At 41.0% G+C, this 26,954-nt stretch overlaps 2 protein-coding genes across 4 annotated transcripts in view; both read right to left on the bottom strand.

Annotated features, from left to right (window-relative positions):
• rasgrf2b (Ras protein-specific guanine nucleotide-releasing factor 2b) overlaps positions 1–6,768 on the bottom strand; it is a 48,115-nt gene extending 41,347 nt beyond the window's left edge. For both annotated transcript variants that reach the window (XM_027006201.2, XM_027006202.2), the window contains exon 1: positions 6,425–6,768. In XM_027006201.2, the coding sequence (XP_026862002.2) occupies positions 6,425–6,700 (276 nt within the window). In that variant the 5' untranslated portion in view covers positions 6,701–6,768. The remainder of the gene's footprint in view (positions 1–6,424) is intronic.
• Positions 6,769–8,333: 1,565 nt separating this feature from the next.
• msh3 (mutS homolog 3 (E. coli)) overlaps positions 8,334–26,954 on the bottom strand; it is a 41,359-nt gene continuing 22,738 nt past the window's right edge. For both annotated transcript variants that reach the window (XM_035529535.1, XM_035529536.1), the window contains exons 20-24: positions 21,721–21,878; positions 17,956–18,142; positions 9,945–10,071; positions 9,339–9,507; positions 8,334–8,746 (exon numbers count right to left, since the gene is read on the bottom strand). In XM_035529535.1, coding sequence (XP_035385428.1) covers positions 8,665–8,746; positions 9,339–9,507; positions 9,945–10,071; positions 17,956–18,142; positions 21,721–21,878 — 723 coding nt within the window. In that variant the 3' untranslated portion in view covers positions 8,334–8,664. The remainder of the gene's footprint in view (positions 8,747–9,338; positions 9,508–9,944; positions 10,072–17,955; positions 18,143–21,720; positions 21,879–26,954) is intronic.

The raw sequence follows: 26,954 nt of genomic DNA, 5'->3' as shown, positions 1-26,954 counted from the left end.
GTGTGTGTGTATGTATATATATATATATATATATATATATATATATATATATAATACCAGTGTATTTTTAAACAACTGAGAAAAAGTTAAATCCTCATAATAACATTTATTTCCATATGTTCAAAAAAAAAAATAGCAGCATCTTCATTTTCATTTACAAACTCCAATATTTAAAGTATAAACTGAAAGTTGTTTGCAGAACAAATAGCTGTTTTTAGATTTTCTGTTGATAACTGAACTAATATTTAGTTGTATGACCTTTATTTCTGATAACTGCTTTATATCTGTGTGGCATGGAGTCAACTAACATCTGACACTCCTGCGGACAGCACTGAGGAATAAGCAGCTTCCTTGGGGCAGGAGAAAGAGAAGGTAGATTTAACTTAAATTTGGTGCGGCGGTATTGGTGTCACGGTATGAAGAATGTTCTTATCATCCAAAGAAAGCAGAGAGAAACTGGTTTGATCAAAAAAATCTGACTTGATCAAAAGCCAAGAAGGAAAACCAAAGCTTAGACCTGCGCACAAAGTTTGTCAGTTTGTAAAGATTTTACCTCATAAACATAAAATCGACTGTGAAAAGTGTGTGGAAACAGTCCTTTTAGACAATTTTGAAAAAGCCAATAATGATAGTCATGTCAAAGATGCGAGGCCATCATCAAAGCCACAGGAGGACCTACTTACTACTGATAAACACATTGGGATTTTTTGCATGCATATTTGTCTTCACTTTTGGCATGTATGTGTATGTATACAGAAGTAGTAAAATTGCAGTAGTATACAAGATTTCCAAACAAACTGAGTTTTTTGGACAGAGGCCCTTCATCAGTCGTGCAAGCACAAGGTTTGGATATACACTGAAAATGTTTCAATCTGCATTCGGTACTCCATACACTATCCCTGTACCTAGAAAATAACACTGAAGTTTTTCTGTAATGCTGGGTTAGACAGAACATATATAGATGGATTCAAGTTTATTGCTCCATGCAAAATCTTTCTAATCCTTGGTCCTCACTTGCAGACTATCACCTATAGCAACACACAGATGTTCAGCATGCATTAGGTCAAGGGTCTAGTGGCACCTCCGCAAAAGCCATTTTATTTCTGGGGAAATGAGCCGTTTGTGTATGGACATGGAGGTATGCTTTAAAACATTATGCTGCTAGAAGATCCAACCACAATCAAGACCTAGTCTTCATGCAGAATTAGAAGTCCCTCCAGGGCAGGTTTTGACATAAATTATCCCGGTATTTGAAGGGGTCCGTTATGCCATGTATTGTAAAAAGATTTCCAGGGCCTTTGGAAGAAAAACGGCCCCACGTCTCAAGTCTACCATTATGCTTCTCTGTAAGCATTAGGATTCTGCCTGACCATATGTGCCAACTCACCTCTGATGTTTGTGGCTAAAAACCTCTCACCAGAGGATGTGGGTCCAATAGACTTCTTGGGATTTTTAGAAAACTCCAGGTGTTTGTCATTGTTTGTCATTTGATGACAGTGAAGACATTGTTGGTACTAAGTACGAGTTAATTATAGTTTGGAGGCTAAGATGCCACCAAGTCTTGGCATTGTCCATTTGTAGCCCATGAAGTATATCTCAGGTCTTAAATCCCCACTCTTGAAGGGCAAAATACTCCCCTGTGCTCTTCCAGGATGTTCATAAAAGCTCCAGTGGTCCAGTGTGAAACTATTTTTTGCCCGATTTATCTTAACGTACCTGTACACCACCTCATATTTATAACCAGAGAAACAGACACAGATGACATCATATCTTATTGAATGGTAATATATGTCAGTTAGATTTTGTTACACATTTCTAGAAGGAAAATGTATTTTATACATTTACATAAAGGTGGCAAACCTTTTGGGGGCTTCATTTAAGGACACCATTAATTCTGGAAGGTTTAAAGTATATATGAGATGACTATGAATTTCTCATGAAATGCAGCTTGGGTTTCCCAAAAGGCATCAATTTTTTTTTGTTGTCTTATGTTGACTTCACATTTACAGCCCAGGCAGACCCAAATCGTGTTTAATAAGAGGGTTTAGAGCACCTTCTCACACCATTCTCTAAAAAAACAAACTGAACATATTCAGGTGTTCTGCAGTATATGATGCTTGCTTTTAGTGTTTTTTGTTTTGTTTTACAACACCTAGAGTGACTGGTAAATATATGTATTCCCCCTGTTTCAAAGTTACTTGTGCTGTATAAGTGCGCGAGGTGTAACAGAGTAAATCTAATGCCACTAGGGTCTAGGCATTTATTTTGTCCGCTTAGAACTGTTCCTACTGCACCATTGCTACACTTGTATTACATACCTCTGCTGTACACCTCTGCTGTACACCTGTGCTATACAAATCTGCTATACACCTCTGCTATACACCTGTATTCTCCTTTACATAATGTAGATATAGGTTTCGCCTAACTTTTGGAACAAAATGCCACAGAAGACACAATGCTGCATAGAAAGAACCAAAATATCTTGATTAATATGTTGTAATCCAATGTAGATTGGCTCACAGAGCAGCCTTGCATGTTCCCATCATGTCAGTGGGTACGACTTAGTGATTTCTTGTTACCCTGTTTCGCACTGCATAGTCTGAGTTATCAAACACAGCTGGAGCACTGAGAATGCGATAACATGTCAGACGATTCGTCATAAATGGGGTGTCAAGATCTCAGGGCTCTATTCTCAGACATTAAACCTCAGAATAACTGGTGCTGGTGCATAGACATTTTCATGTAATGGAAAAGAAATAACACCCCTGTCGAACTAGAAATCAAAGAACCACGTTTGATATCAAAGACCCAAAGCCAGTTTCAGCTATGAACACAGTGAAACGAACAAGACCCAAATAATCAAGTGTCTGGATTAAACCAAACATATTACATAGCCAGTAAGGCAACCAGTGACATAAACATTTCTAACTGAAGCTCGTGGTACAAATCATAATATATGAGATTTAGCTCTTAAGAATCAAATCACATTCACAAGAAAAAGGGAAGGAGAGGCAAATTAAGAATCAACCTTAAGAGCTCTTATTAACTGACTGTTGGTTTACACTATCGTATACTGGGCCTCAGTGTGGGAGATGGTTAAGCACACTCATCTGTATTCATATTATATACATAATATTACCTGACCATCCCTCATTGCATCTGTCTCTGCCTGACTCAAGTTATTATCTGTGCTCCTTACAAATGATGATGCATTCGGCCCTTTCAAACACACAGAATATTATCTAATTTATGAAAATGATTCCTTGTCAGAAAACCTAGTCACATAAGTTACTATACAAAGCCTGTTGTGTGTTAACACATCTACAGGGATTGTGGAAGAAAAGAACGAACTGCTTATGTAGTACACAATGGTGAATCTGCATAAATGATCAGACAGAGCAGTTGAAAGGGCTGAAGTGTACTTGTCATACAAAAATGCAGAACATGAACGTTATACTCCTGGTACTTCCTCTGAAGGTCTGTGAATAATGATGTGGGTTTAATTAAAAAGGACAGCAAGGAGTACATGTATTCAACTTACTGTTGTGTGGGTTAAACACCTGTAAAAGGCAGTAGGTCTACTTTATTGGGGGGACATCATATAATTATTTTTCACCCATTGCTTATATACCAGTGCTTTTATCCAATTTCACTGGCCAGTAATTAGGTAATGTAAATGTATTTTATGGTTAAGTACTTTAGAAATTCAGTACTTTTCTTTTCCTCTTAAGGTCATTTTATAGTGGGATGTCTCCATGTTTGAAAAGTATCAGGAAGTCTCTTTAGCACTTCAGCAACCTCAGCAACTTCCCAGTACACTTTTTCACCATTACACTGTAGTAACTTTTCCTATCTGAAATGTGCCGCTGCCACTTTTCAAAACCACTTCACTTCTCATTTCAGAAAGCCAGGCAATTCTGAAGAAACCCAAACTCAAACCCAAAAGATAACAAGTGATTGTTACACATCACTTTCAGCAGACGCCATTATTTTCCTGATACCAACTTCAGTTTCATAATTGCTACTAAACTGTCTTATGTCACTGAGTCTGTTTAGATATCATTAATATTTTCTAAAATCCAATAAAACAAAAGGTAATATCAGAGGTCCTAAACGTACGCTAACTGTTCTCTTGTTTTCGCAGTTTTAATGCTACCACCTTAAACTAATATCAGCAAGCACATATTAAGCATCTTTCGTTAAGTGCACTGTGCAAAACCCTCTTAAACAGAAGTGTAACTGGAGCGCCACAGTAATTCTTTGATTGTAGTTTTGCAACTCTGTCATCGCAGAACCACCCAATGGGAGCACTACCACTGAGCTGTGATTGCTGGCCACCTCTTGCACTATTTATTTATTTTTTTATCCGTTTCCCCTGCGCATTCTCCTCAGGAGATGCAGCACCCCAGAATAACAATGTGTGCTCTCTGTGGCTTGTCTAGATTTATTTCTGCATGGACACGCATACACATATGCTGTGTGGGCGTCCGTGGGTGTGCGATTAAGAGGATGGATTCTTCCTCCCAGCGACTGCATTCATGCCGCAGAGATAGGTCAAGCCTGGCCACAAAAGGTACCCTGCATCAGACGAACATATTGTCCTACTGAGGCAGGTATATGTACACTTTTCCATTAATTCTCAATGACACTGGATATTAGTTTACTGGGGAGATTCCTAAAAATCAGTTGCTTGATCCATAACTCCTTTGAAAGATTAGTGCATTCAAACAAATATACTGTTGCTCAACCATACATCGTTACTAAATCCAATGTGAACTCCACAACTGGACAAACATTTCAGTGTCTCAGCTGAAAACTTATGAAGAGAAGAAGCCAGAGAGTCCCAAAAAAGGCTCTTGTATATTTTATGTTACATGCATTGCCAGAGCAAGTTACTTTGCTTACAAGCAATATCTGAAAAGGATCAAATGCTAAGGCAACAATTTGAGGCAAATCAGTATCACCTCTGCAACATTTTGCTTCTGGTCAAGTGCAGGTGCACCACATTTTGTGCAAGATTAAAGCTAGTGGGAGTACCTCATCCTGTTCAAAACCGCAGAGTAATTTGGAACTAATGACTCTTACACAGTTTAGGAGGATCACTGGCGCTGACTGAGAATGTTCAGATCTATGGCATATTGCAGCTACTTGTCAAAGGAGGCAAATTACACAGACCAAATTACACACACCTGTGATAACCATTTATATCCCTTTAGCTGGTTGAAACTTGATACTAGGCAGTGGAACAATTAGTAGCAGCTCTGTTAAGGCTCACCATGAAGTCATTGTGCACACTGACATTTCATAAAGGATGTAGTCATGTTGTCAATGACAGTGATATGTTAAAAGGGTTGATGTGAGTATAATTTCCATATGCTAATTATCTTAAACCATATCTTATTATACTGCATAATCTACATGAGAATCTTCTACATAAAGTGAGTGTTACGTATATCGTTCACATTATGGACAGAAACAAAGAACATAACCCATATTTATCTTCTGTCGATAAATTTGCATTAAATGATTAATCAAGCTGCAATAGGGTCAAATGTTAAACGTGCAGAACTGTTAGTTCTCCTACCAGAAAAACACTGACATCTCTCCACAGTAAATTAAATCAACTTCAATAGTAGCATGCAACAGAAAAGTAACGGGCAATTGCCATGGCACTTCAGTATCATTTATGAATCACATCAAAGCTCTGTGTGTAAACATAAATGTTCTGTATTTATGTCGTTAAAGTTTCACGTCATGTCTGATAGGCCTACATCTTTGCTAAATGACCCATTAGACACAGTTATCAAGTATAGCTACACCTATCGTATGAAAAAGACGCGAAACCTAATCTAAATACAAGGATCCAAAACCACAGATCATTTAAATAATTTAAATGCGCATAGAACAGAATAATTTTTCATATTTCTCTTATCATAATCTTGACAAAGGGAGAGAAACATGTATAATAATGACTGTAACTGTAGACCCGTTGGAAGGCGCGATGCAACAGGCAGAGCATCATGACGCATCCCAGCCGAACCCGAATTCAGTGTCGAACTCTGCTGATTCATATGCAGATAAAATGAGTGTTATTTTTGTTCTGATTGTAAACGAATCGATTACGAATGACAACTACTTTAAAACGTTTGAAAAGAGGGACAAACAAAAGTTTATGACAATAGTTATACTTTAGTGAGGAACTCTCATCAGACAGCTTTAACGAATCATGCATTTCATGATATATCCGATTAAAAAAAAGTCGTCTATGTCCGCCGTGGAATATGAAATTACTGAGCTTTTCTATAAATAAAATAAGTAAACATGATGATAAACACAGATTATACAACCATCTTACAGTTGCTCTTCCACTGAAAACTTTTGGCTGCACAAGTATATGATGCGAAGGCCAGTTTGTTTCGCTCACCAGTTTGTCAAGTGTCTCTTTGCCAACGGTGGACACCTTAGGCGCTGGAACTCTTTCGCATGTGCATCCCTCCAGCAGATAGATGCCCGATGGTCGCGCACTCTGCTCGGTGTCGAAGTAGAACAAGACGTTTTGATATAGCGCGAAGTACTTCTCGTGCCATTTACTGTTTTCCGTCGTCTTCTTGTTGAGATGGCCTCGCTTGGTGCCCTCTTTGCGCGCGACCACGGAGAGATACAGAGCGTGTCCCTCATTATATCGAACACTTTTCTGCATTTTCCGTCTCGGTATCCTTCAGCCTTACCTGTGAGGTAAGCACCATACCCGTGAGATGCTTCGGACTGTCCTCCTAGTCAGTTTGGGTGGGGGTGGGGGTGGGGGTGGGGGTGGGGGGGGGGGGGGAATAAGCACCGCTGAAAAACACGGAGAAGTTGCGGCGCTCAAGTGAACCGTTCCGTGCCACTCATATCCGACAAGAGTTCATAAGCAACTTATCCGAAAGAGTTTACACTCCGGTCCATTTTGGCTTGGACAGCACTTAAGTGAACACACGATGAAACAGCTCAAAACAGCACGCGTCTCTTTTGCAGCACAGCTTTAACGCACACCGTAAAACAGAATCACAGTCGAGATTATCTGTAATCGGATTTGACAGCGATTTAAAGGGACGGGCTCCGTTTCGCCGTGCAGCGCACTTTCACACGCACAGCATCTTCACGAATACGATGCGTAATCCACAAAATACGAGATGAGCAGGCGGAGCGAAGCAGTCGCTCACACCAGGACATCGGCCATTAGGATAAGGCATTCCGCGGGGCAGAACTCAGCAATTCCGTTTAAACCGTGTATATGTTCTACTCATCGATTTAGATATAACAATTCTGTATCTATATTGATTTGCTTCGCAGCAGATCCATGTTAAATCCATACTATTATATAGTGAACAATTTTTAAAACTCCCTTAAATAAGAACCATCGCAGAAACTTCACCAAAGACCAGCGTCCCTTTGGCTAATATGTTATTTTGTTAATGTTACTGATAGAAAGTGAAAAGGCACATTGTTGGATTTAAAGAACAATAAGGTCGCACTACGTGGCAAAGCCCAAACTGCAGAAAGCTCTTAGCAAGTGGGGTTCATATCAGGAACATCCATTCTACACCAAGTATGGAAATTCTATCAAAATATGTATATATGTATAAATTTAATCTGGTATATTTTATTACACCTGTCTGTAACCAGAAAAGGACGGCTGTCACGTGACCAAAAAGCGTTATAAACGATAACCTCCGCGTGCTCCACTCCTTTCATTCCGGCTTTTTTGTCTTACGCGCACAATGCACGATCCCACGCGCGCACTCTCCTTCTCTACTCTCCTCGCACGTTTGTAAGGCTATAACCACCTTGGGCTCAGCAACCAAAAGGGAGAACGAAGCCCCGCAACATCTGTGGAAAATATGGTGGGAAAGGAACGCTATTCTGTCTTTATGCACATTTGTCATTCTGTCGATTACAACGCCTGCTTGGAGAATGTGCAAGTGCTCCGGAACAATGAAACAGACCGAATTGCTCTACTGAGTAGTGCAACGCAGTGGGCTTCAGGCATACCGTACTTCACTTCCTTCGCCTATCTGATTACACGTGGCCAAACTGTTATTACAATTCACCTCAGCTCCCGTTGGGTGTCTTGGAAGGTGTTGAGGGGTTTTTATATCAAAAGAAAAGTATGCTTCTAAACCAGCATGTTGAATGGTCTTGAAGGGTCAGTCCAAACAAACAGACTCTTGTCAATTAAAATAATAAGACAAACATAAATGCAACTGGTGGTGATTAAATTAACAGTTATATTCACATTGGCTCCTTTATCCTTACACCCTTAAGAGGAAAAAAAATCAGTACAACTGCACAAAGAAGAGAATACATCATTTAATCATCACGTTGAATATTGCATAACAGCACTGATCCTTTTTTTTTTTTACATCACAATTTTTTAGTCTTTGTGTACACACTCATTAATTCCCTGCAGATTCTTTCCTGTATGCAATAAACCTGATAAACAGCACCTTAAAAATATGGCTGCTAGGAGATATTGCATGTCTTGCTCCATCTTTAAGTCAAGGACCTAGTGAGAAGTAAAGGGTGGAGATGGTAATGGGATTCACACCAACAGCTCATAATTGTGCCAAAGGTTACGAAGATTAACGGAAGATGCTATTTTTTACTAGCATAGCACTCCCCGTATCAAAGGTTCAACTTCTTCCACTCAAGCAGTGAATCTCTGTTAGTAGTTTTCCAAGCCTCAGAGAACAGCTTCACCATTTTCCTAAAGAAAAAGAGAGAAAGAAAGAGACCATTTGTTCTGCGGCAGGTCATATGGATACTGTATATGCAGAGGTCATTTGTGCATTGACAAACATGACTTGGTTATGGCCGGAGATGCCCAAGCTCCCCACCCCAAGTCTGGGCATTTTGATGTTAACTGAGATAAATATGGGTATAACAAGAAGTGCATGCAACAAATCCAACTATCTTTCTTACCCAGGAAGTGGTAACGATCTATGGAAAACAGTCTGCACTGTTTAAGCGGCAGGAACATAAATTGCTTTGTCACTGACATCATGATTTTAGTGCTTCACAGTAATGATCCAATTTGCATTATAATTCAGTCACTCCATGATAGCAACAGATATTGCAACCATCCCAGTTATGATAGTCAAAATCAGCTGCGTGAGATCAACGAACAAGCAAACACCCCCCCCACACACACAAACCGATGCACGAGAACATGCCCCATACTGATGGTGTCTATGAAATTATATCTCTTTTTCTATTAAAAGGAGTTAGATAGAGACCCTAACTCAAGTTTTTAGAAGTCATTGGGCACACAGTTCTACTAGAAACAACAAGGCGTTAACCTGCGGCCATCAACGACGGCCTCCAGCTCTTTGGACTTCAGTGCGGCTGAGCGTAGGACGCTGTCGGGGACGTGGGCCAAGCGTGCCACGTTGAGGCCATAACTCCGCTCCGCCGCGCCCTCCGTCAGCTGGTAGAGGAACGTGATGAATTCTGGCTGCATCTCCTCCTCTGTATGTGGGTGTGGAAATGAGCATTTTAAAATCACTTCATGGAGGCAAGCTCCTGAGAGAGTGAAGGTAAAGTAAGGTCATCCTGGAAAAGGCTAATGATTGGCTGCCTCATTTTGGACCTCAGTTTGTGGAAAGAATAGAAGCCGAACAAAAATGCCCAATAAATAAAAGTCCATTAATGTTTGGACTTTCCATAAATGGCAATGTAACTAGACTGGGTAACTGATGGACAGAGTAGGCAGGTTTACAGATATACAATTTCAAATTTAATTTGCAGCATTTTATATACCATACTGAATAAAAATAGGATGGAATACTATCTCCATTTATAATTTCATATTGCAACAAGTTCTACAAAAGGACCGATTTAGAAATCGGAGGTGAAATGTTTGTAGCGTATGTGGGCATGCATGCACCCACACAGCCCACACATACCATCAATTGCAGTGTCTGGCTCATTGAGGAGGAAGGCCATGTGGTAGTTTCCAACATGCTGTGGGTAGTGTTTCTCCAGCTCACACAGTGGAGGATAGTGGGTCACAAATAGGGTGAGACACCCCACCTGCAATACATTCAGAAAACCAAAACAAATCAGTCAGACAGCTTTCCATACTCTTTTTTTTTTTGGGGGGGGGGGGGGGGGGGGGGGTGCTAATAAGCATGTTTGATTAACAATAAAATTTAGCAGGTGCTAATACTCACACCTTTGTGAATTAATGAATATATAATGATCGAAAGTGTTATTCCACAGAGGACAAGAAATGGTAATCAATGCACATGAGATGGATAGCTGGACAGATGGATGGATAGACATGAATGGACAGATGAATGAATACATGTATGCGCACACGCATGCGCGCACACACACACACACACACACGTAATAAAAAGTTAAATAAATATACACAGAGGTAGTAAGAAAGGTGTCCAGAGAAACCTGATGTTTCTGACAGAGGTCCTTCATCAACTGCGCAAACAATGTGCTTGATGTACTAGAGCAATATATATAAGATTTTAGTACGATTTTTACACAATAAAGTATGAATATTTGGTTACTCCATGTCTTATCTTCGGAGGTGGGAGAGAATGAGGCAGGTGGCTGGTGGGTAAACCAACCTCACGAAGAGCAAACCGACACTTCCTCCTCATCTGCTGAATTTATGAGCATAATCAGCCTGGAAGCCTGTGAGGCTAGTTTTGTTTGCGCATGCATGTGTGTGTGTACCCGTGTGCATCCACCTATCTCACAAATACACCTTTCTAATTTCACCTCAGAGGGGGAATACTGTCATTTCTGCTGTTAGTGATTTGTTTGTGCGTTTGTCCAGGGACCAGTTGGAGGAGAGCATTGGGTTGGAGCGTGTGCACTCGAGAAGCATAGAGGGAATCCACAGTGAACCATCAGGCTGTACCATGAACCTCTAGCATCAAGTCTGAATCTAACTGACAAAGGTGGTTGTAAACAAAGGGAAAGTTTACACAAAAAGCAGAACTACTGAGCATGGGAAGGGTGGGGTTGCATATGCACTCTCCTGTCAATTCCAGTGACAGTGCCAATCACGGGCATCTGAGAGTTCATGCATCAGAAAGGGGAGGATAGCGTTATCCTCTGAGTGTGTGACTCCACCCCTTGAGCTGCAGATTGAAAAGATGCAGTCATTGGCTGCGTGTGCCTCTGAGGAAGCATGCGACGGCCCTCGCTCTCCCTGGTTGGCAGCTGTTGTGTGACAGGGAGACTTAACTGATGGGTGGGAACTGGGCATGACTAAATTAGGGAGAAAATTCAGGGAACATCCAAAAACAGAATATACAAAAAAATTATTGCATTAAAGCCTCTTTGGTTGGAGTTCCATAATCTTGCATGTGCGCTGTAGCCACTCCGGACCAAAGTTTTAAATCATTAGTATGTTTCAGATTAATCTGGCTGACAAGCGAACTGAAGTCAAGAGAGAGATGCTATGAAACAATCCTGTGAGATTACCCAATTTGTGCCACCTTAAAAATGCAGGTAGGATCTCAGGTGCGCCAATGGAAGCCTGACTCAGCAGTAGGGAATTAATGTCCGCTTCACAGCTCAGATTCAGATTTGAATCAGGGAAGTCCTCACTGCTGCCTCACTCGTTGGGAGAGATAGCCATCAAGGTACCTGAACGCACGTTTGACTGGGTTGTGTACTTGGTGTCATGCACAAATATTCTGAAATGAGCCAATGGGAGGCTTGAAACACGTCACAGGACTCCCAATGGTTAGTGTTGGGGGACCAACTAAGAATGTTTTCTCCAAATTTTATCCATGTCTCAGATTGGACTATGGTCTTTTGTAAAACAGAAGGAATGTTCTCAGATGATTTAGCTGGATAAGTAACTGCCCACTGCATTTCCAGATGGCTGACAAACTAGACATCTAGAACAGGACATTGGAAATACATTATAGGGAAGAAGCATCACCCAGTTACATCTAAACCCATCTCAGGCCGTTCATTCAGACAGAATCGTTACAACTCTTTTCCAGCTATATGTGACTTGGGGCAGCTATCTATGAAAGAGGAAGAGAAAGAGTGCCAGCTTTCTGTCAGCAATGAGAGTGGAGAGCTTTGCTATGGCAACCGGCCTTCGTCCTGCAGCGCTTAGCACAGGGAGGATGGGCACGACGGCAGGCACTGCACCTCACCAACGTGTCACACCGCAAATGCACTTTACATTCTAAAACACGGCGCAGGTGAAAGGACGGGAGCAGGATCGGTCTTGTTGCCATGCCAACCAGCGCGTATGCCAGCTCTGTCTTTCTCTCTCAAAATGTGACTGGGCCTGTATGTAAATGATCAAGATGAGAAAGCAGATCTCGTTAAAAAAAAAAAAAAGAAAAAAAAAAAAAGAAAAGAGAGAGACCAGATTCAAAGGGGTCAGAGTAGAGCATGGAGCAGTTGGCCGTGTTTATCTAAACGCAAACTAGATAATTGGAACAATTTTGCATCTGTTTTTGGACTCTCAAAATATACAGAAACAAGACAACAATAAGGACTGAACCCAATTACTTTAACATGACCATATGTCATTATTACTGTGATAACCCACAATATGTGCTGTGATGGCGATTTTGTCAGTATCACTAGAAAATTGACCAGCTGCATATTTTCAAAAAAATAAAAAATAAATAAAAATATTCAGACCAATTATAAAGAGCCAGTAAACAACAATCTGATGTTGCACTGTCAGATTAAAACTGCATACTAAAAAGTACCTGATTGAATGGCTCATTACACTATTATCTTATTTATTTTTTTGCCACCTGCTTTTCCAGCTGTTCCTTTTAAACAGTTTTAGTTCTAGAAATACCAAATTCAAAAACAATACTCCTATCTTTTCATAGCCTTTTTAACACGTCTCATTGCTGGCAAATTGTATCCACACTCCAAGTTACTGGGAAACCTTTGAAAAAATAAATATTGTGTTTTGTCTATTTGCTATAGTATTGGACATAATAGTAACAGGAAATATTTATAAATTTGTTGACATATGGCCCACTAATGAGCAAAATTGCAGGCCTTGTTACGCCACGCAAAATCTACACAGCTTGGCAGCCGCACATGGTCACAAAGGTTCTAAAATACATGCAAACTAATAATGCTCATTACACAGCTGCACACAAAACCAGCATGTGAGAGAGCTGCTTTCAGTGCCTGACTGCAGTAAGGTTAGCCTACAGAATCCAGGAGGTTAAAAAATGGCAAAAGGAAAAGAGGGAAGAGATTAAGCAAGGAAAATCTGAAGTCCTCATTCCAATTGCTGTTTGGTAAACAAGGTCCACCAATGACCAATATATGCTGCTACTGCATGCAGCAGAAATAAAGCATACAGCAGTGCTTCTGTATAGCGGAGAAAGGGGATGTTGGGGGGACTGCCTCCTGCACGTAGACCCACTGTTGTTATATACCTAATCAGCACATACACAACAAGAAATGGTTTTGGTGCTATTACATTCATACATCCAAGGTAACGCCACAGATGAAGACGCTAGATAAGACACTAAACTAATAGCACCATTAACTAAAAGTGTGAAATTTTAGACTCCAATCCTGGTCTGAAAATAGCCACCGGCTAACAAATGAATGGGAAACTTCTCAAACAAAACTTTATGACATACCAATATTTGATTAGTATTCAAACAGCTACCAGACATCATGAGATTGCAGAGGACATGGTGTATCTAGGCTACAGGATTATGGCTGAGAGTGTGTTCTCATAGGTCCTGTGGGACCCAGCACCCAGGAGACTCAGCTGTGTGTTGCTACAAAGTAAACATGGAAAAGCACACAAACAGAGTGGCACACAGACACAGCAGAAGGCATGGCTGTAGTTTGGCTAGATTGTTCTCTAATAAGGAGCTGTTAATATTAACATAATTTTAAAAAAGGTACTTATCTATGGTTTATTGATTTCAAAAACCTTGTGTTCACCTCCTCAGAGAATTGCATATTTAAGAGAATCCTTCAATTATGGCATTAGATATCACCCAGTCTTAGATATTTCTTAACATATATATATATATATATTTCAGCTGGCAGCTGAAACAAGTTATTTAACCCTAACTGATGCAGTGAGTAGCTTCTCATTTGTTAAACAACCATGTCGAAAGACACATCCTGTGGTCATGGAAAAGATGTTAATCTGTTTCAGAAGGGTCAAATTATTGGCATGCATCAAGCAGAGAAAACATCCAAGGAGATTGCTGAAACTACTAAAATCTGGTTAAGAACCGTCCAACGCATTATTTAAAAAGTGGAAGGACAGTGGGGAAACATCTTGGAGGAAGGAATGTGGTCGGAAAAAAATCTTGAATGATCGTGATCGGTGATCACTTAAACGTGTGGTGAAATCAAATTGTAGAAAAACAACAGTAGAACTCAGGGATATGTTTAATAGTGAAAGTAAGAGCATTTCCACACACACAATGCCAAGGGAACTCAAGGGATTGGGACTAAACAGCTGTGTACTCTTAAGAAAACCACTTGTCAGTGAGGCTAACCAGCAAAAATGGCTTCAGTTTGCTAGGGAGCATAAAGAATGGACTCTGGAGCAATGGAAGAAGGTCATGTGGTCTGATGAGTCCAGATTTACCCTGTTCCAGAGTGATGGGTGCATCAGGGTAAGAAGAGAGGCGGCTGAAGTGATGCACCCATCATGCCTAGTACCTACCGTACAAGCCTGTGGGGGCAGTGCTATGATCTGGGGTTTCTGAAGTTGGTCAGGTCTAGGTTCAGCAATGTTATGTGCCCAAAGAACGAGGTCAGTTGACTACCTGAATATACTGAATGACCAGGTTATTCCATCAATGGATTTTTTCTACCCTGATGGCATGGGCATAATCCAAGATGACAATGCCAGGATTTATCAGGCTGAAATTGTGAAAGATTGGTTCAGGGAGCATGAAACATCATTTTCACACATGGATTGGCCACAACAGAGTCCAGACCTGAACCCCACTGAGAATCTTTGGGATGCGCTACTTTGCACAGTGGTCCAAATCTCCCATCATCAGTGCAATATCTTGGGGAAAAAGCTATGTAACTCTGGACAGAAATAAATGTTGTGACATTGCAGAATCTTGTGGAAATGATGCCACAGCGAAATATTAGTGAAATATTAGTGTGCGTGACCATATATATATATATATATATATATATATATATATATATATATATATATATATATATATATATATATATATATATAAATAAATGGCACAAACCTTGGAGCAGCGATGTGAATCTTTTCACACAGAAAACCATTAGAAAATAAATATTGAGGCTATTATGTAAGGAATTCTTAAACCAACTCGAGGGATTATAAAATAATCCAATAGTAGCCGATAGAGGAAACAAAATGTCATGATTAACAGTATCAAAGCAATCATGTGCTTTGTTTGTACATCTGTAATTTTCTTAAGTACTTTAGAAGCAGTGGTTACACTACGTTATTTTTCTAAAACTACACTGAAATAGATTCAAAAATATTAATGCTAATAATCTGATATTGAAGTTTCAAAGCCATGAACACATAATTCAATGGTTATGCAATCTTTCAAATCCTCATTCAATAAGTGAGGCAGAACAGAGGCTCTAATGACATTTACCCTTCAAAGGAATGCGTCCTCTAATTATATTACCTCAAATACCTCTCAGCCTCTAATCCTCTAGATTCTCAACGCCCAGATAACAAGCCATTTAACAAAAGTGTCATTTTGAAAATGAAGACAACACTAGAAGAACGGGTTGTTTAATACAGACAGTCTTGATTGGTCCAAGCAACACCAGCAGTGGTCCTATGAAACAGGCTGCTGACCAATGGGGTACAAGGTGGCTGACAAATTGTGCATGCCAACAGATGGCCCACTGTCTGTAATTGGATACATTCTATAGATGGCTAAGCTGACTTAAATACTAAAATAATACCTTAGGATCCTCATTTCTCTCACAACGTAAAAAAAATAAAAATCTTTCAAGATAAAAACAATGTTTACTACCAAAAACGTGACCTCAGAACTTCAAGACAAAGCATGAAGTTATACATTAGATTTTTTTTTCTTATAAAGAAACTGCTAAACAGCTTGGTTTGATGTATTAAAACAGTGAGTGCGTTTATGTGCACTTCTTAATCCAATAACTGCAGAAAATAACATTTTGTCAGTAATCTGATCAATCCATTTACATGCACTTGGGTAATCAGACACTGGTAAAACTCAGGGTTTAGGCAATCATTTCTATTACGCAACCAGCCAACACGCTCACAGAAGGATGTAATGTAAACTTCAAACTTCCTGCCACGGATTTGTAAACATGGACCCACTTTAACAGCAAATAAGGATCTTTGTTTTTCGATGGTACACAATGCTGCACTTCTTAAATTTCCTCCAACATGTTCTGCATTCCAGAATCTTCCCAGAAGTGCTCGGTAGCCATTTCGCGGGTGCTGCATTTAATTCTGCCATTGGCTTCCACTCTGCACTCTACCTGGTTACATTTGCATGCATGCACAGTCCGAGAAAACCGAAGGAAATCAAGGTAAGGGTATACATGCGCTGATGAATCCAATTACTGAGCGAAAATCCGATTTCTAGGCCAGCTCTAAGATATTGGAGTATGCTGTTAACAAGACCACTTGAATAAGATAACTTCAGAAATCAGATTATGATGTGCATGTAGGCACATTAAATGACTTATAGAAATTACATTTCTCTCACGTCTTATTGGTCAAACAAAAGGATGTAAAAGCATAATCTTTATTGGGGTTGTTTTAATACATTAAGCAACTTGCTTATAATTGGCATCAGTGGAGAGAAGAAACTCCATTAAAGAATCAGTTCTTTTTGGATCAAACAGTATTTATGACTAGTACAGTGAGCAAGAATTTACTTGATTTTAGGTCACTTTTTTGATACATTAAGCCTTTTTTTTTTTTTCCTTATAGCCTAATAAGTTTCAGAGGAGAAGAAAACTGTTAAAGCTGCTGTAATTCATTTTGAAGTTCATGAAAAGCTTTATCCAATGTCCCTCCTTTAAAAGACATGCATGCTCAGTTGTCAGCCTATTTTTGTATGTTTTGTGTACATGCAAAATAACTGACAGGTAAGAAGGACCACCTCCCTGGAGAGAAGTTTCCTGAGTGGTTAATACAGCCGGGCTGTGTTTTAAATTACAAAGCACAGTAATTGAAACCCTTTTATGGAACATCTAATAGGATGTACTGACAGCTGAAGGAAATAAATGTCTTACATTAGTGTAACAGGGTAAACTTCTTACTTAAAGCCTCTTTGGGTCAGGCTAGAATATCGCAACCTGCAAAAATGTATTTCAGGGATGTAGCATTAAGCATAACTTGCATATGACGCCATAGCATATCGCCTGCTTCCAAGGATGCAGCCTACCTAGCAACAGTTCTTTAATTGAGATGCACTGTGTGTGTGTGTGTGTGTGTGTGTGTGTGTGTGTGTGTGTGTGTGTGTGTGTGTGTGTGTGTGTGTGTGTGTCTGTCTGTCTGTCTGTCTGTCTGTCTGTCTGTCTTTCTCTCGCTCACGCTCTCTTTCTGGTGTCATTTTAATTCATAGAAAGAAATTTGGGCCATTTTAATGTGGTCTGTTTGAACTGTAAAGAGTAAAGAGTAACCTTTCTCAGGCTTGCATCCAAAAACTGAGCATTTCTATGCACGTGGCATCTCTGTTACTCCAGTAGAGCTATGAGGTGTGAGTGAAGTGTGGGAGGGCCAGCTGATTTCATAGTTCATGAATATGCAATATAAGGTAGCTTATGATTTGCGTTAGTCAATTACCGTTATCTGTGACATCACTGGCAAAAAAAATTTCCTCCTAACTTTGAAGGTAGAGCCAAATGTGAGTGTTTATGCCCACACTATGTTCCTCACCAGTCTGACAGCTTCTGCGGGTCACTTACGTCTCTGATGAAGAACTCCAGTGTAGCATAGGCAATGGCCATTCCGTCGTGTGTGCTGGTGCCACGGCCAAGCTCGTCGAGGATTACCAGCGACCGGGGCGTGGCACGGGACAGGATCTCGGAGGACTCCACTAGCTCCTCCATGAAGGTACTCCTGCCTCTGGAGATGTTGTCAGAGGCTCCCATTCTACACAAACAGGTGCATAGCAGCAATAAGGAGAGATATCCCTGCCAATACAACCAGCCACAGAAACAGATGTAAAGGGGTCCTACTAAATCATCACACTCTGAGATGAGAAGTCTTCCCAACAGTGCAACTCATTCTCTGGCAGGAGAATGAGAGAATTGCTTCAATAACACTTCAGAAGCATTGTAGGAGCTCTAGACCAGATGTGCCACCAGGAAGCTAATAATTGTTGGTCACAGCGATGATAATGCATCAAGAGCTGATGAAGACAATGCTGTCTGCAAATTCCTCCAACCTTTTCCAGTTGTGATTATATCGAGCTGAAGAAGGAAAATCTGTTCAAGGAAAATGTGCAGTGGAGACCAAATAAGCTCATTTGTTAGGGGTCAAAAAAAATCAGTGGTCAAGGATAAGAACAATTATAATGTATAGTACTATGCTACATGAGCATATTGCCAAATTAAGAAAGAAAATTTGAGAAATATGAGAAACCTGGCATGCATGTATGGATAGCTTCCCAGGTATACATCATATCATCTGGAATAACTGGAATTATGTTTTGGAAAGTATAATCTCATTAATTTGCCAAAAAGTTAACTCTCAAAATCTGCAAAGGTAGACATCACCAACGATGTGTCTGCACCAAAAGACAACTCCACTTATAAATCAGACACAGTCCAAAAACAAAAGAATACAAATGCAAATTAATTTATAACACTCATAGCAGAACATCAAGAGACTGCAAAAAAAAGTAATTTGCTGTCTATTCCTCAAGTATTAACAAAACAATTACTTAGTTATCTATTTTGAATGCATTTGATTATTACGGAATGTTGTTTTCACCTCCAGCGGTAAGAGGACTCATCAGACTTCGCTCTCCTTTAATTCAGTAACCATCATCGTCTCTCATAGGTCTCCAGTGTATCCAGAGGGAAAATGATGGAGTTTGTCACATACACCCCTGCACTGTCTTGATTCAATTTACCCAGCACACAAATTTGAAGATGTGTACAGTCGATTAAATCAAATTTCTTATTGAATACTTTGACTACAAACAATAGTTCAGCATATAAACTATAAAAGCCTTCTTTGACCAAGCCAAGGCCTTGCAACTAAAGACTTGTTAGTTTGTAGGCTGTAGTTAAGACTCTTTCACCACGAAGAGGGTTCTGCCATAACAAAACTTGCATCTGTCAAGTATCGACATGATGTTTTCACGTCTGTGTCACGGGCCATTGCAGAGACGGTAGCACTCCAGCCAAAACACCCTTTCTTTCAGTCAACCAGGAAATTCAGCACATAGCATTACATTTGTGAGACAAAAACTACCAAAATGAGGCCAGGGACAGGCAAAGATAATAAAAATTCAAGGAAGTTGCATCAAGCCCTAGTAGTGTGGGCCGACATTAATTTAAAAGCCTTAAAAAGGATGAAGCCATTGAAATTAAGCCCCCCCCCTTTCCCCTCTTTCCTGCATTCCACTTCATTTCCTGTTTCCATAGCAACAAGAAAAAATGATAAGGGAAGAAGTGCTCGGTAACCTTGCTCACTATTCAACAAAAGGCCATCAGCATTCACATGCCATGTGCAAGTAACACGTGGTGACTTCCAGAGCAAGGGCTGCACTAAAAGGTGGGTAAATGCGAACTTTTCCAAAGTGCTGACCTCAGAACAGGCGTAATTCGATGGGTTTCCATTTGGTGATTTATTTCGTAAATCCACATCTAGGCAGAAAGACTTGCATCAAACACAGGATGTGTAAGGAATCTAATATAATTTCTCAGCATCACATTCAAGATATCCAACAGCACTGCACTGATAATGTATGAACAAAGCATTTTAGGCTTGTGGTTCATAAAGCAAGAAGAAATTCAGGTATTCGTGACAATTTTGAGATGGAGATGAATGAATGATACAATGGTAAGAGAGATCATAATTCCCCCGATATCCGTCATTTCACCTTCGTTCTTGGTCTGAGGCACAAACTGCAATTAGCATGGAGGATCCGCTCCCCCGCCTGGCTGGCTCCAGACTGTGACATGGGCCACTGAACACATCAGGCTTAATTGGCTGCCGTTTGAACAGGATTTTCACCTGTTAATTAGAACAAGCCAACACATCTCTTGGGAGGGAAGGCAATTAGCCCCCGAGGCCACACGGCACTAGGAACAGCACTCCTGGTCTCGCGCCGGAGAACAAGGAAGACACAAGGCCCAAAATCCTGACGTAGTACTTTGGTGAGGCCTGTCCTCAGACACCGTCGGTCGTGCAAAAATCATGCCCATGTCTTTCAGTTACCCCTTCCAAAACATCAACGCTCAAGTTGGGCAAAGCCATGCTAAGCAAAGCACAAATCACATCTAAAACTAATTAGTCAAATCATTATGGACGTGTTACACTTAGCCCAATTATGATAGCACAAGGGCAGGAGAAGCATGCCAACCCTTGAAGATAAACAAGTCTGAATTTAGGAAACATGTTTACTAACAAGTATGCAAATGCATTATTTGCATATTGCGCTTACTGTACTCACTAGCACAGTAGAAAACAGCAGGCCAAGAGTCTCAAAAACCAGCAAAAACAATAAATAAAGCAAATGCACCATTATAATAAAATCTAAATTTTATGAGCCCAGTAAATCAGCTGAATGAAGCTAAAGATATTTTTTTTAATTTTTTTTTTTTTTTTTTTATTTTTTTTTTTTTTTTTTACATTTCTTTAAATTAGCTGCAGAGGAAAGCCACTTTTACAGGTAATCAACACCATAAGACCTGCTGCCAGTGCAAGCTCTGTCTGAACTCACCTTGCTCACTCACTATCACTCACATGTAATCACTCAACATGCCATATACAAGTGTGGAAACAACTGTCCGGGACCACAAAGGTCATCTGTGATGAGACCCCTGACTGCTTAGATCATGTCAAGCTTATATTTCACACACACACACACACACACACACACACACCCCCGTCACCATCAAACCCTAATAACAGTGAGCTCAGGCAGCTGTGGTAGTGGCCATGGTTTCACTTTCTCCATCTCCAGACTATTCCGAGAGGAGCTTGAAGTCTGCCCGGTCCATGAAGGATCGTCATGGCCACCACAGCCCAACCTGTCAGTTGTACGGCCCCCCACACACACACTTTCAATGGCCAGTAAAGGAGAGAAAAATGTACACAGATCATGGGTGTGGATGTGCAGACTCTCACCGGGGGCTGCACTTGTTTGAGAATTCTTCATTATTTTATTTGAGCTCTTTATTACCCAATATGGGTACCATTAGCAGAAAGATGTAGTTCTCCATTAGACAAGAGCAGGTTGGCGGAAATGATCAATGTTCTTGCTCCTGAGAGGAGGGCATTTAATGGGGAAGTCTAAACCGAAGACCGAGAGAGGGAGAGAGCGCAACAGATCTGGGAATGTTTTATTAGAAGATATGATTATGTAACAAACAGGCTGTGCGTCACAACAATTGGCAGATAAAATACTGACAGCGATGGTCCCAGCTGCTGACAGCAAAATAACAGATATGCAGCTAATATTTGGAATTTTACTGAAATAAAGGGGGCTGCTGTACCTGGTAAATATGCCATCCACAATGCCAATCGAGGCCTTTCTGGCAGGAATGAAGGATCCCAGCTGGGCCATGATGGTAAGCAGGGCCACCTGGCGAATATAGGAGCTCTTCCCACCCATGTTGGGCCCAGTAATTATCATGGCGCGTTTTCCATCCACCTGAGAGCACAAGAACAGGCAAGTAATTCGCAACAACAAAGTTAAGATGCTTTGAATCTTATTCCTGGAACTGGTCTATTCTTGGCCTCCTGTACCGAGCCAACGCTAAGGAATCATGTGCTGATAAAAGGTTCCACTGCATGTCCTTCCCTCCCAACCAGTCTTCCCCTACTTGAATGAATGCTCTTGCTCAGTCGACATTCATTCTAAATATTGTTGAGTAGTTCACCACTGCCCAATGTCATTCCCCCACATCCAGACCCCACCCCTGGCTGAGGTGGCCAAAGAGAGCAGAGGTCATAAACAGTAAATATGTATATGTAAATATGTAGCAATATGTAAATATGTAATGTGTTATATAGTAAATCTTTAGTGTAGTACATCCAAAGTAATTTTATACACACACACGCACACATACAAGCACACACACACACACAGGCATGCAAGCACAAGACATATATATGACCTCATTAAATTGACACCTGTCAAAGGCTGGCTATATTAGGCAGCAAGTGAGTTCTTGAAGTTGATGTGTTGAAAGCAGGAAACATTGGCAAATGTAAGCAACCGAGTGATTCTGACAAAGGGCCAAAATGTGATGGCTAGACAACTGGGTCAGAGCATCGCCAAAATGGCAGGTCTTATGGGGAGTTCACGCTATATAGTGGTTAGTACCTTGCAAAATTGGTCCAAGGAAAAACAACTGGTGAACAATCAATCAACAGGGTAATGGAAATCCAAGGCTCACTGACACACAAAGGGTCTGACCCCATCTAGTCTGACCCCAAAGAAGAGCTTCAAATTGTTGAAAAAGTTAACACTGTCTATTGTAGAAAGGTGCAGAACACACAGTTCATCGCAGCTTGCTGCGTATGAGGCTACGTACCTGCAAATCCATCAGAGTACCCACGCTGAACCCTGGCCACTGCCTAAAGCTTCTACAGTAGGGGCATGCGAACATCAGAACTGGACCACGGAGCAAGCTGGCCTGGTCTGATGAATCATGTTTTCTTTTACATCAAGTGGACAGCTGGGTGCTTGTGCATTGCTTACTTTGGAAAGAGAAGGACCAGGATGCACTATAGGAAGAAGCCAAACCAGCAGAAGCAGTGTGATGCTCTGGACAATGTTCAGCTGGGAAACCCTGGGTCCTGGCATTTTTTTTTTTATGTGGATGTTACTTTTGACATGTAAAACCTACCTGCACATTGTTGCAGACCAAGTACAGCCCTTCATGGCAATGGTAATCCCTAATGGCAGTGGCTTCTTTCAGCAGGATAACGCACCTGCCACACTGCAAGAACTGCACACTGTGCAGGAATGGTTTGACCAACATGACAAAGCTTTCAAGATGTTGACTTGGCCTCCAAATTCTCCAGATCTCAGTTCAATCTGTGGGACATGCTAGAAAAACAAGTCACAACCATGCTGGCCTCTTCACAACTTGCAAGGCTTCAGAGGTCTTGTGGAGTCCATGCTTCAACTGGTCAGAGCTACTTTGACATCACCAACAGGAACTACATGATTAGGCAGGTGCTTTTAATTAATTATATAGGCTAATGTTACTACACAAGCAAGCAAGTGTGAGGTTATTTGCAGAGAATGTGGGAACTATGGATGCTTTAAAACCCAACATTGAGATTAACACCCAAACAACTAGTAGCTCGGTGTTCCAACATTCACAAGCAGCAACTGCTGTCACAACTAGAGATCAACAAGGTACAACACAAATGCTACAGCAAGGAAGAGTCAGGATGACGGATCAGAAGAAGGATATCATCATCATCATCATCCCCAAACCCAGAAATTGGGAATCAAGACCCAATGAAACCATGCACCAAGCTCAAAAGAGCTATGAACCTGAGATTGAAGATCATGGCTAAGATGCGCACCAGTCTTAGCAGTCTACCAAGAAGCAAGTGAAGTAGAAGAAGAATGTAACACTACCAACAATCGCTACTGTGACCATCACTGAGACCAACCAGCTGATATACAACTTGAATAGCATCAAGGAGCCTCCTCTGTGAAGAAGGAGGTTGGAAGCCAAGATGAAGGCAACACAGACAAAGACGTGGTCAACACTGCAGAAAGGTGTGATGAAAATGACGAAGTACAACAAGCTGTCCATACCCGAGGCCTTAGATACTGCCAAGCAAAGATTATCAGCTCTGGCTGCTCACCTGAAGAAGTACACAAGAGAAGAACAAGTCAGGATGTTCTCGCACAAGCCATCCAAAGTTGGTGACTGAACAATACTGGAATAACAATAAACATCAGGTTGTTGAATTTGAGAGCAGAACAGCATCCAGGATCCATTTAGGCTAGAAGACATCCAAGAAAGGGTCTCAAGTATGAAGAGCTGGACAGCTCAAGGTCCTGACATGGTCCAGCACAAATGATCAACTGCTAAGGGATGGAACTGTCATTAATACCTGGTAAACTGAAGGCCAGACAGTCCTGATCCTGAAGGACCCCTAGAAAGGGGCAGTTTCATACAACTATCGGCAGATAACCTGCACAGTATGGAAGCTCCTGTCAGGCATCTTTGCAGCTAAGATGAGTAGGCACATGGGAAGAGTAGCCAAGTTTCGTCTACTACTGGTGGATAAAACAGCCACTCGAGACTGTAAGATCAGACAGGCCAACCAGTGCAATACCTGGATTGACAACAAGAAAGCCGTATGACTCAATGCCCCACACATGGATCCTGGAATGCTTGAGGCTGTATGACATCAACGGGACTCTAACAGCCTTTATCAAGAACTAAATTGAAGACAACCCTAGACACAAATATAAGACCAATAGCATGACTCACCATCAAGTGCGGGAGTTACCAAGGAGACGCCTTGTCCTCGCTGCTGTTCAGCAAAGGTCTGAACCCCCTCAGTGAAATCATCTCCAAGAGTGGTTACAGATACTGTCTATGGAATGAAGGAACCCTCAGGCACCTCCTCTGCATGGATGACATTGAGCTGTATGAGACATGATCTCACTGTGATGTATAGCAAGGACATCGGAATGGTATAAGTGTGGATAAATGCGTCAGATGGTTATAAGGAGAGGGAAAGTAGTTAAAACTGAAGGGATCATACTACATTTACATTTACGGCATTTAGCAGACACTCTTATCCAGAGCGACTTACAAAAGTGCTTTGTGTCATTTACTCATACAATATTTTCAGAAGGAAACATAACAAATGTTGAGGGCAGCTGCATGTACCTTGGAATCTAACAGGCCTACAAAGAGTGAGGCAAGTCCAGAGAAGTCAGCTGAATGGGAAGGACAACACTATAGGCCATCAACACCTATGCTCTGCCAATTAATCAGACACCCAGCTGCCATAATCAGCTGTCACAGGAGGAGATAGAAGCCACTGGCATCGAGACAAAGAAACTACTCACAGTGCACAGAAGGTTTAATCCCATATCCAGCACTAAGTGGAAGAAGGGGGGCCAAGGACTGGTGAACATTAAGATGAAACATCCAAGATTCAGTAGTAGGCCAGGAAGATGGCCCCATGTGATGATTTGCTTAGTGAGTACCTCAAGCAGCAGGATCCCAAGGTGGATGGGAATGAGGAGGGATAGGAATCATCATGGGAGGAAAAACCCCTGCAAGGTATGTACCACCGGTGGAGAAATCCTACCAATGGCTGGAAAAGGCTGGATTGAAAGATAGCATGGAGGTGCTAATCATGGTAGCACAGGAACAAGCTCTGAATATGAGCTCAATAGAGGCTTGGATCTACCACACCAGGCAGGACCCCAGATGCAGGCTGTGCAAAGACGCCCCTGAGACAATCCAGCAGGATGCAAGATGCTAGCAGGAATACATGGAATGCCATAACCAAGTGGCTGGCATAGTATATAGAAACATCTGTGCTGAGTACGGGCTGGAAGTTCTAAGGTCAAAGTGGGATACACCCCTAAGGTGGTGGAGAATGACTGCGCCAAAATCCCGTTGGACTTCCAGATTCAGACGGACAAAAGAGTCATGCTAACCAACCAGACATAGTAGTGATGGACAAACAGCAGAAGAGGGCCATAGTGATGGATGTAGCAATCCCAAGTTATAGCAGCATCAGGAACAAGGAACACAAATAGCTCAAGAAACACCAAGGGCTGAGAGAAGACCTGGAAAACATGAAATGTGAAGGCAACAGTGGTTCCCGTTTTAATTGGAGGACTAGTGGCTGTGACTTCCAAACAGGGAGAATGGTACACACAGACACACACAGAACTACTGTGCAAATGTTTTTGGCAGGTGTGGAAAAAATGTTGCAAAGTAAGAATGCTTTCAAAAATAAGTGTTACTAGTTTATTTTTGTCAGTTAGCAAAATTCAAAGTGAATGAACAAAAGAGAAATCTAAATCAAATCAATATTTGGTGTGACCCATAAACAACTGACCTATAAAGAATTTCTTTGGTACTGACTTATCATCCTACAAATAGAAGAGTGGCTAATATTATAATTAAACACTTCAGAATCCTCCATTGATGATCCAGAGATTGCATCCGTTTTAAGGAAACCCTGCTAATCTCCTACAGACAAGATAAAAGACATGCTCAGCCAGCATGAGATAAACGACCAGATAATAACTGTGATACTGTAGCCTGCAATAGATCTAGATGTACTACATATACATTTATTAACACAGCCATTAAAATAAATGGCAGAACAAGATCGATGGTCATCAACACCCATTCCTCCTCATGCGTTACTCCAGGAGTTGTCTGCTCCAGTCCTTGCAAGAGATGCAATCAGCTTGACGTTGGAGTAACCAAGAGAAGGCCTGCTGATCGGTTTGTTGGGCACTTTCAGACCATCAGAAATATTTGCCATTTCCAGTGACAAGACATTTAAATACTAATGGACATTACTTTAACGACATATCTGTTTGCATTGCAAGTTGTTGCTAAGGAAGCAATGAAATTAGGAAACTCAATGAAAAAGAACTGATCTACACTCTTGGAATCCATGGAATATTATGTTATGATTTAAACTCTTTCATATATAAAATGGTTTCACCTCCTGTGAATTCAGAAGCACTTTTCTTGCACAGCTGATGAAGAAT

This window comes from Electrophorus electricus, chromosome 9 (assembly GCF_013358815.1).
Source record: "Electrophorus electricus isolate fEleEle1 chromosome 9, fEleEle1.pri, whole genome shotgun sequence".
Classification (NCBI taxonomy): Eukaryota; Metazoa; Chordata; class Actinopteri; order Gymnotiformes; family Gymnotidae; genus Electrophorus; species Electrophorus electricus.
Note: the sequence above shows the minus strand (reverse complement) of the source record. Positions and strands in the feature narration are given on the sequence as shown.